We start from the raw sequence: 10,473 nt of genomic DNA, 5'->3' as shown, positions 1-10,473 counted from the left end.
TGAAACAGAAATATAAATTATACATTTAATTTTCTCTCTGGCATCTATTAAAATAACCATGTCTTACAAAGCGTGGATATTTTACGTTTGTTATGAAATGTTCGCAATTCAATTTTAATTTAATTGGTTCTTGTCTGAGCTAAGTTTACCATCAGTGCGCCTGGAAGGTGTGCCGAGAGTTGCTTACAGTGCTCCAAGTGGCTCTTGACAAACTATATGGGAGGGTACTATTTACGGGGAGCGGTGGGTAGAGGGGAAGTGACTTTTTTCGCCGGATGCGCCGTCTATATTTATGGCGGGTAACTAAGCTCGCACCGCATCTACGTTTATAATATCTTTGCACTAAGTCATGCCACAGATGTTTTGAGAAGCGATAATATGAATTTTTACTGTGCTATTTGGAATATGCGATACGTATCTTTTTCATGTTTTTAAGTATCTTTGTATGCTGTTTTTTATGCTGATGTTTGTGTAACTGCATTTTTTGGTCAATATATTGTTTACGTTACTGCAAGAAGTTACTTAATCATTTATTATCCTTTATGAAATATATTATGCGTTAGGGAATGTTAGCCTTTGTGTTTCCTATGACTGAAAAAATCTAAGAAATGGAATTTTCTCGTTATAATTTAGCAGAAAATGATTTAAAAAAGTCCTCAGAATAATTGTACAATTTTGTGAAATGTCTTAGAAACAATATTATACCATAATTCATTCGTAATGTGTTTCAAAACGACTGGGGTGTGGAGACACCCCACCTGGCGGTAAATGAGACTATGTCTCACCTTGTGGTGTGAGGGTTAACTTGAGAGATTTTGAGTGTATGGAATAAAAAGTTTTTAACCTTTCTTGATTTTTCGAATTTTCAGTTTATAAAATTTTGAAACATGTCCATTTTGAAGAAGAAACAGGTGATTTCTTTGTAGAGAATTTGCATCCAAGATTATGAGACTAATGTACATTTACCGATAAAAATGATATTATTTTCTTTAAGTTTAACGCGTATACTTTAATGTGCAGAGTTCCATGTGCACAGTTTTAACGTGTAGACTTTAATGCTCACAATTGGATGCGTGCAATTTAATGTGCGCGTTTGAACGAGTATTCTTTTCAAATAACGAAGTGTACAATTAAATAAAATTATTGTTTAGAGTTATTATGTATGGACTTTAGTGTGTAGACTTTATTGTTTGTAGACTTTTTCGTCTTACATAATGTTAATGCGTAAACTTTTGCGTGAATACTTTAATCAATGACTCTACAATTAATTAAAATTTAAATAAATTTAAATTAAATTAAACGTTTTAAATTAATGTGAAGACTTTCACGTGGTGAGACGAATATGTAGACTTCATGTGCAGACTCTCATGTGGTGAATTAAATATGTAGAGTTGACCACCTAAATTTAGTGTGTTCTACAATATGTAGATCCGTTATGTATATTACCGATATCCAGGCAATTACAAGATACAGGCCTAAATGAGTTTATATATTTTTTGTAGGCCATTATAGTTGTTTTTCACTCTTGAAATGGGAAATATTCGGACTAATCTTATTAGTATTTTCTTACTGATCTTCAGTGGTCCACTCTTTGCTAATGAAATGTGTCAAATTTCACTGTTAATTAGTAGAGTATGAACAATTTTGATTCAGAGAGATAATAAAGCATTTTTTGCGTAAGAAAAAAGCTGAAAATAGCAATAAGCTTCCCAGTGGGCACAACATTTTAGAACGTAATTGGAACGTCCTAAAATCGTTTCTTGGACGTACAAGTCAAAAGACGTCATTTGAACGTTTTAAAAACTGTCCCAAGTCAGACCAAATAATGTTCTAGAAACGTTTTATGTTCAAAATACGTCTTTAAAACGTCTCTGGAACATTGAATGTTTATGGAACGTTATATGGACTGACTTAGGACATTTTTAAGCCGTTCTAAAGATGTTCTTTAACGTTTGTGGCTACTGGGTTCCTTTGACACTTAAGTTCATCCTTATTCCAGACAAATCATTTTTACAAAGTTTGATAAATAATTGCTATTTTCAATGAAAAATTAGAAAAATGCAGAATTGAAAAAATTTTTTTAATCAAAAACAGAACTCCGTATTAATAGTTGTACAATGTTCGTCTTTATATATTTGTTCAACAGTAATATAATATGTGTATATGATTATTGTAGTACTCACTAAAATGATGGCTTAGGTAGACATCAAGTCATCATACAAAAAAATTTTAGGATAGAATATTTTTTTTTTCATGCCAAAGCTGTATTTGTTTATAAACATTTAAGATATATTTATAATTAGGCAACAGACCTTAAAAAAATAATGCCCGATGCAATCACGTGAGCGAGATTCATATGGACTTTTTACCTTTATTTTTTCATCATTACTCCACTGAGCTTCATATGTACTTTGAAGGGTTAACACTTTTAGCTCCCTTTAAGTAGGGATAACTATTAAAAAACAGTGTAATATTTTAAAAAAGTATTTTTTTACTTTTGTCATATTTACTTTTTAACTTTTTAGTTTACTTTTATTTTTTTCAACCTGGAAAATTTCAATCTGAAAAATTATTTGTTACGAATTTGTATCACAAGTCACAAATACTTTTACAAAATATTCTTCAAATTAGGAACACCTATGGTCAAAGAGCTTTAAAAAATAGTATAATTATGTAAAAAAAATAAGAGGAAATATGATTCGAAAAACATTATAAGTATTGTATGAGAAACGTCATAGTTGACCAACATGTATGAAAATAATTTCTACAATTTAGATTCAAAGTTTTACTTCTCAGTTTAACTAAAAATCCAACAAAATTCGGTTTGATAATTACATCAATTTACGGTATAAAAAATGCTGATTCGAATTTCGAGCCTTTTTCCGGATTAGGTTCTCTTGCCCTACATTTTTAAAATTTGAATCTAAGTTTTTTTGAGTGTTGGAACATTTAGGCTTATACAAAGCTGTTACAGATTTGTTATAAAACTCGCGTTAAATAGTTTTAGAAGAGATACCGTTTTTTATGATGATATTTCAAGCAACTAGTTTTTAAAATAAACTGTTTTTATTTGTTTTGTAACAGTTACATATATGCCGTCTACCTGTACTTGTTCTTTTTCAGTAAGAACAATAATTTAATGGATATGAAGTTCTGCAGAATTATAATTAGTTTTAATTTCTTTTAATAAAAAAAGCTATCATTCAACGCAAAAATTTTAGACGATGTCTTGAAACAATTAAGAACGATGAGCAAGACTTATTTATGAAGCCATTTTTCTTTCGGCACTTTTTTCGCGTCTTATTATCGAGCAATTTTACTTTTACGGCGGCGTATATCAATAGTGGGAACTGAGAGGGTTTGTTCCATGGCCGCCTCACTTGATGGTACATCATTGGGACATCATGACAATGCCAGGTTATAAAAACTTGCGTTAAACTGTCCCACTTTGCCAACCTCCCTCGAAGCGCTGAATGGAATGCAATAACTTTTAATTTATCGTTGGCTTGAATAATGCTATTTTCTATACTGACTTTCGAACAAATATTATATTTACATATTAACGGCAATTTTGACCTTATATAAATGTCTTTTATCTCATGTGCAACACTAGTTTTGAATTCGGCGTAATATGAGTTTGGGAAAATTTATTTCTTCTCAGAATTATAATACGCATTTCCATAAAATAAGTCATTCCTACACTGTTAGAAATTTTCGGAAAATTCCAACACATTTACGATATTAAAGTAACAGAAATTTACGAAATCAAAGGCGGTTCTTGAAAATAACAAATATTTTCCTAAAATTCCTAAATGGCAACAGAAATATAAGTTACCGTCACGGAAAGAAGTGCGCAGCTCGAGAGATTTTGTTAAGAGTTGTTTACTTTATTCATGTGCATAATGTTTATCAACGTCACACGCCAAAAAAAACCTGGCGAGTCAAAAACAAACATAGCCAAAAACAATTATTTTTTAAGTCAAGGAATTTTATTGGCCAGGGAAAAGTCAGGGATTTAAAGAACAAAAATCGTGTGAAAGTCAAAGAACTTCTATAACTTTAAGCTGTCAAGTAGAATAAACTTAAAATTTTCTCAATTTCATCTTGAAATTGTTTTATTTAGTTTATAAAAGATTTCAAGTTAAACATGTGACAAGTTTAAGATTCTGGTCTTTGAATATGAATATGGTCAGGAAAAATGAAAAATTGACCAGTAGGAAATTAGAGAAAATTAAAAATAAAGTTTTGCTGTTTCCTTGGTATAATATTCTTGTTAGTCATTTGTTTCCTTTTATTTAAATATATTTTTTATGTTCCTTCATCCACAAGGTTACCTTTTTAGTTATAAATTTTATCATTGTTTTGGTTTTCGAATTCAATTAGTTTCGTAGAAAATGGGCTTATTTTTTAAAACTGATATTTTGATGCTAAAAAGTCAAACTGGAATTTTTATTTGGTTGAAAATTCAACTGCATTTTTCTTCGATACAAATGCAACGGCTTGTTTTAAAATTTCTTTCTTATTTAATATTTATATTTTTATGCTGAAAAGTTAATCGGAAATCTTTTTGTATGAAAATTCAACTATTTTTTTGATAATTTGTCTTTTTGCTTCAAAAATTCATCTATCCTAGTAGAAATCGCATCTTTCTCGAATAAAATTCGACTTTTTGTATAATAATTAAACTATTTTTAAAAAAAACTTATCCTTTTTCATCAAAAACTCAACTTTTTCGTTGAAATACTGTTTTTTTTGTTGTTTAAAAATCCAAGTATAATCTTCACAGAAAATTTACTTCTTGTTCGAAACTTATATTTTGATGTTGAAAGGTAAAAATAAAACCTTTTTCCGATGAAAATTCAATTTTTTTAACATTTGTATTTTTGATTTAAAAATTCATCTGTTTTAGTAGAAATTTGATCTTTCTTAGAAGCAAATGCTACTGTTTGCTTCAAAGTTAATCTTGAATATTTCTTTTTGAAAATTTGGTTTGAACCACTTTGTTAAAAAATTATGTTTTTGCAACATTCACGTTTTAATTGAAAATTAATTTCTTTGGTTGAAGGTTTAACTATTTTGCTACAAATTAATTTTTTGCTGAAAATTCAAGTTTTTTACGAAAAAATTACATATCATTAAATTACATACGATGTATACTCATTGTATCAAATATAATCAACGCCCATCTTTCATGACAAGAAGTTTTTTCACATTTGATTCACTAAATATAATGTATAACATAGTTATTTGCATATAAACTTAACTCATATATTATTGTAGTCTTACCATATAATTTTTATTTGTAAGACAAATATAAACTGTAAATTTATATACAGTAATTAAAAATTCTTAAACTATTACAGAATTGTCTGAAACATGTGACTAGAATTTTACGCAGTTCTCCTTGCAGAAATTTCTTTTATAGTTTAGGAAAATTTAGAAACGGTTTCTGCATTAATGCACAATTTTCAGAGACGCATCACTGAAGCTTTATATAAAGCTTTAGTGATGAACCTCTGAAAATTCCTCGAAAAATTCCTACAGAAATTTCTAACTGTGTAAATTATTGATTTTCAACCAATAATCCGATGGTTACACTTTTAAGGTTAAGCATATTTTGTAAATTGTTATCTCTCACATTGAATTAAGGTTCATAACAGAATAAATGTATTATGAATTTGGCATTTTTACACTTAGAACAAAGCAAAAAAGGACTTGGAGTAATAAAATTCAAATTTGTATTTAACTTCTCTCTTTAATTGGTAATTGCAGCAGATTAGAGTATAAATTTCATGGAAAAATTGATATCAAAACAAAATTTAATATTTATTGAGCTTGAAAATAATAATAGTTTCAAATTCTTAAAAAATGAGCATCGCGTAGCAAAACTTTAGGGAAACTTAATGTTATCAGATCGCGCATAGATTGAAGTATGATTTTACCTCGTATATCCAAACTCGATTTTTTACCCTTGTTCACAGAAAAGCAGATTTATATATCCGACACTAAGATCGACAAATTGGGCCCTTTTCTTAAGGATCTTCACTTATTAAGCATTTGTCGAGAGCGTATTACGAATTCGTTTGTGGTTAAAATAACCCGAGCGTGACATCAAGAAAACATCTACTTTCATGCCATTCCTTCACCTGAAATTTTGTTATATAAAATCGAAGCGAGACGAGAGGGAGGAATGCGAAATGAGTCAACAAGGTATCACACAAAAAAACATTTATTTATAAGCTTTATTTTTACACACTCCCGTATTTGCCTGCACCTTCACACGATCACAATTCAGTGCAACCCGACCCAAAATACCAAATTGTGGGGAAAAACGTCTGGGAGGAGTACAATTTGTGCTGTAAGAAAATATAGATACTAATTATTTTTAAGATTGAAAAATTATGAAACTAGAACTACTTTAAATTGTTCTAAATTACGAGTCTCCTAATATTTCCTTTTAGACACTTAACTTCGAGCACTTTTCTATAAAACACCCCAGGCGTACTTGTAGAAAAAGATATCGCACAATAATATCACAAAATCTCTATATTGCAAGAAAGCGCAATATGATAACGTACAAGCAGGTCCCGGAGCTTTGTACCATATTATAATGCACTAATATCACAGAAGAAAGTTAAATTTTGTTGCTTTCGTCTGCTACGGCGTCCTTAACAGTAATGGGAAAAAGGCAAAGTATGAGTTAATTCGAGCTAAAAGTTGGGACACCCGATTTAAAAAAATTACAGCAAAACGTTAAAAATTGATGCAGGTAAGACTTGCAACGTTAAAAAATTAAACATATTGGGCAAAAATTTCACCGAGGTTACAAGAATAATTCTGATCTCGTCTACTGTGTCACGCTGAAGTGAGGAAATTTCGGTAAAACATGTAGAATCAGCAGCAGATAACACGACAAAATGTGTTCTTACTGATATATCTCCTCCGAAATAAATGACATTATTGTAGACGAATTAGAACTTATTTGCTACTATTTAGCAAAAGCGCAAGAAGAAACTGACAGATAGGAATCCCCATTTTTCTCCAATTTCAGGAAGTTAAACGACGCTGGATAGCGCTGGCATCGTAATTGTCGCTACAACTCGAATAAAAATGAAGCGATTATGAGACGAAAGATTATGCAGGCAAATTTAAAAATCGGAAATTATCTTCGATTCATGTGAATTTTATCTGGCAAGGTTAATTTTTGTTACGGTGAAACTTTCACCTGGAATCGATGTAAACCTTATCTTTAATTTTTCTGTGATCGCTTTTTCATTACTCGAACCCTCGCGGGATCACAAAGAAGAAATACAATGTGACAGCGTGATAAACTTAAATTCTTACGTTATAGCTTGCACAATTATGCGGTATATAATGTAAAAACTTGAAATATACGATAATCACGATTTTGCGTTATTATAATGCTATAATTATGATAAATAGCGTAGGAATTACGGTATATATTGTAATTTATGCGATATAGTTTTCTCAGAGTACTTTTCCAAACCCCCTGCACTTTATAAGCTAAGGACTATTACTCGAATCTGTACCTTGATTGGCGGGTGGATTAGCCAACTGAATCATTCCAGTGAAAGGCTTCGTGCTCCTCCGCTTCAGTTAATCGCCTGTTTGTTTCGCGAAAATAAAGCTTACCCTCAGAGTACAAGAGAGGGCCACGTTCATGCCATGGGTGATTACTGTTACTTGGTTTTGGATTCAAATTTCTTTCCCGTCTTGCTGATTGACTACTAGATCCCACGTGAGAAGGAACTGCGCGGTCAGCCATATATCCTGTAAGAAAAAATATAGGGATTCTTCTAAATGGATTTTTTCAAGTTCCTTTAAAAAATGTGATGTTGATCCGAAATAAAAAAGCCTAAATGTAATCCCAAACTCAGTTAATATTAATATGCACCTCTAGGCACTTTACCCCGAGTAAGCACTTTACTATACAACATCCTAGGCGTGGATTCAGGCGAAGGTTGTGTGGAGGAGGGGCCGTAAAGGTTACATTCCCCCCTCGACTTGGTAAGCTAAGAATTTTCACTTCAATCTAAAAAAAGTTGTACAAAATACTTCTTTGTTTGCAGGACTTTCTCCTCGGCTTATGTTCGGGTATTTTTGATATGCAATTAAAAAAAATTGTCAGAGCGCTTTTTGAAAAAAAAAAATTATTCTTATTTTTTCAATTTCCGGATTTTAAATACAATAGGTTTCTTTTTTCTTAAAAGCTGAATAAGAAATTACTCTTAAATTTTTTTTCCAAAATGAGAAAAGTATAACCTACAGAAGTTTTGTATGTTAGAAAAACCTTATCAAGGCAAAATATGTTGAAACATTTTTTTAATTACCGTTTCATTTCAGGTTTTAATTAAATAATGCTGGCATGATTTTAAATGTAAAAAATTAATAAACAAATAAAAGCTCAAAATTTTGCAAAACATTTTGTATTGGGAAAATTTTCCAGTTTGTTGGGAAATACTTTTATGGCAACCTTAAGCAGTATCCAGTGAATATTATATAACTTTAAGGATCTTTCGATAAAGATGGTTGAATCTTACCGACGTGGGGGTTTCCTGGTTTGCCAATATTACTAAGCGCCTCTTGTTCCTCCTTTTCAGTTAATGGATGACCAAACTTATCTCCGGTTACCCAACAAAGTCTTCTTCCCAATCCATTGTGCATGTCAATGTATGCTATGGGACCCATTGGATGCCATGGATCACCCGTTTCTATAAGAAAAAATATAGCGATTTGTATTGAAGAATTTTTTTAAAGAACCTCAATTATTTGCTAATGGTCCGAAATACAGATAGCCTAAATGTAATCCCAAATTCAGTCAAATATTCTCAATGAAATTAATAATCTAGAATTCGTAGACTCAGTTGTTATTTATAATGAAAGTGCAATGTACGGGTAAAATTTTTTATAATTTTGCTCTAAATGGTCAAAATTTAAGGGGAATACAATTAATTGTAAGTTAAGTCTATTATTCATTTGCTTAATTGAATTTTTCGAGTTGTAATCCAAATTTATTTTTGGTTAACAGGAAGAAGGTATCATGTTTTATTATTTAGAATCGAATATTACAGCTAAACTTATTTTAAATTTATGAACAATGAAATTATATGATTTTTCTTGTAAGTGATTAACGTGAATGTATATGAAATTTAATATACGCGCTCTTAATGGCGATTTCATATACTTCATATATTAATTTTAACACACATGGGTATATTAAATTTAATATTATTTTTAACAGTGTCACTTGATGTGACTCATAGTCACGCGAAGGTTTTGCGCGGGTGCAAGCAGGTCTCCAGTTGGATGATCTGGCTTTGAAGATATGCCAAAATGGATACTGTATTTTTTTACACATTATTTTATTTTTTTATCGATCATTATAAATCCCCGGAAGTTTGAGACAATTTTTCAAATGATAGTATTAAAAAAATTATATTTTACTTTACATAAGAAAATAAGAAACTTTACATTAAGAATTTGCAAATTGCATTTGGTCTAGAATATTATTAACTCTGAATTAGAAACTTTGTATCGAACTTCTTTTTCTTTTAATAAACTTAGTTTGTCAATAATTTAGTGGAATTATGAATAATTATGAATAATAATGAAAGTAGCGAGTATGACATGAAATAATAAATAAATGTACTTTGGGCAAACATATGTTTTTAAAATGTTACTTCATATCTATTTCATCCCATCTACATATAAAAAATTTGTTGTCTTAATTTTTTTAGAACTTTAGAATTGAAAAAGCTGCCACACTTGTGAGCCATCAATTTTGCGAAAATATATACAATGATAATAACATATTTTCTCATTATTTCAAAATGAGATGCCAATATACATTTAATATAAATATGATTTTCGAAAACCCAATTTATGAATGTTGTCGACATCTGTATGTAAGATATTGTAATATATGATTAATATGGTATTATATTCTACTTACGAACAGAATTAAAAAATATCGTGAACATGAAGAGGAGCGTAATAATAAAGATTCTCATTTTTGTAGGCACCGAGCAAAGATATTCGCATCGAGAAACCGAGGACTTTTGTTTAAAAAATTACTAGAGGTGTAAATGGGATAAGATGTCGAGCTAGCAGCTTTACTTGGATATATATACAAGCCATTATCACCTTATTGACAAAAATGAGTATCTAAATTTAGGTGGCGGAAGACAGTTGAGACACTAAAGCGTTTCTTAAAGCTTATTTTTAATTAATGAGAGAATGTATTTTTAATGTAATCCAGTCGCTACTAACATTTCTTGAGTCGAAATTTAGGTCCTACTTTGAAGCCGTAACTCCTACCTTAGTAGGCGCTAGAAGCTGTAAAGTAGGTTCTAAATAAGCAGCGATATCAATGTAATGTAGACCCTATTTTGACGCTAAAAGTGTCGGAAAAATCAGCCGTTTTTCCACGTTTAGTATCAGAGTAGGGTCTGT

The 10,473-nt window shown here is 30.5% G+C and overlaps 1 protein-coding gene across 1 annotated transcript; it reads right to left on the bottom strand.

Annotated features, from left to right (window-relative positions):
* Positions 1–6,252: 6,252 nt before the first annotated feature.
* LOC117177470 lies at positions 6,253–10,040 on the bottom strand. Its single transcript, XM_033368192.1, has 4 exons — positions 9,974–10,040; positions 8,562–8,732; positions 7,551–7,791; positions 6,253–6,356 (listed from the first exon to the last, which is right to left on the bottom strand). Exons 1-3 carry the CDS (start codon positions 10,029–10,031, stop codon positions 7,568–7,570), a joined length of 453 nt encoding a protein of 150 aa, XP_033224083.1. The 5' UTR covers positions 10,032–10,040; the 3' UTR covers positions 6,253–6,356; positions 7,551–7,567.
* Between the last annotated feature and the right edge of the window lie 433 nt (positions 10,041–10,473).

Source organism: Belonocnema kinseyi, chromosome 7, assembly GCF_010883055.1.
Source record: "Belonocnema kinseyi isolate 2016_QV_RU_SX_M_011 chromosome 7, B_treatae_v1, whole genome shotgun sequence".
Taxonomy (NCBI): Eukaryota; Metazoa; Arthropoda; class Insecta; order Hymenoptera; family Cynipidae; genus Belonocnema; species Belonocnema kinseyi.
This window is presented reverse-complemented; position numbering and strand designations above follow the sequence as displayed.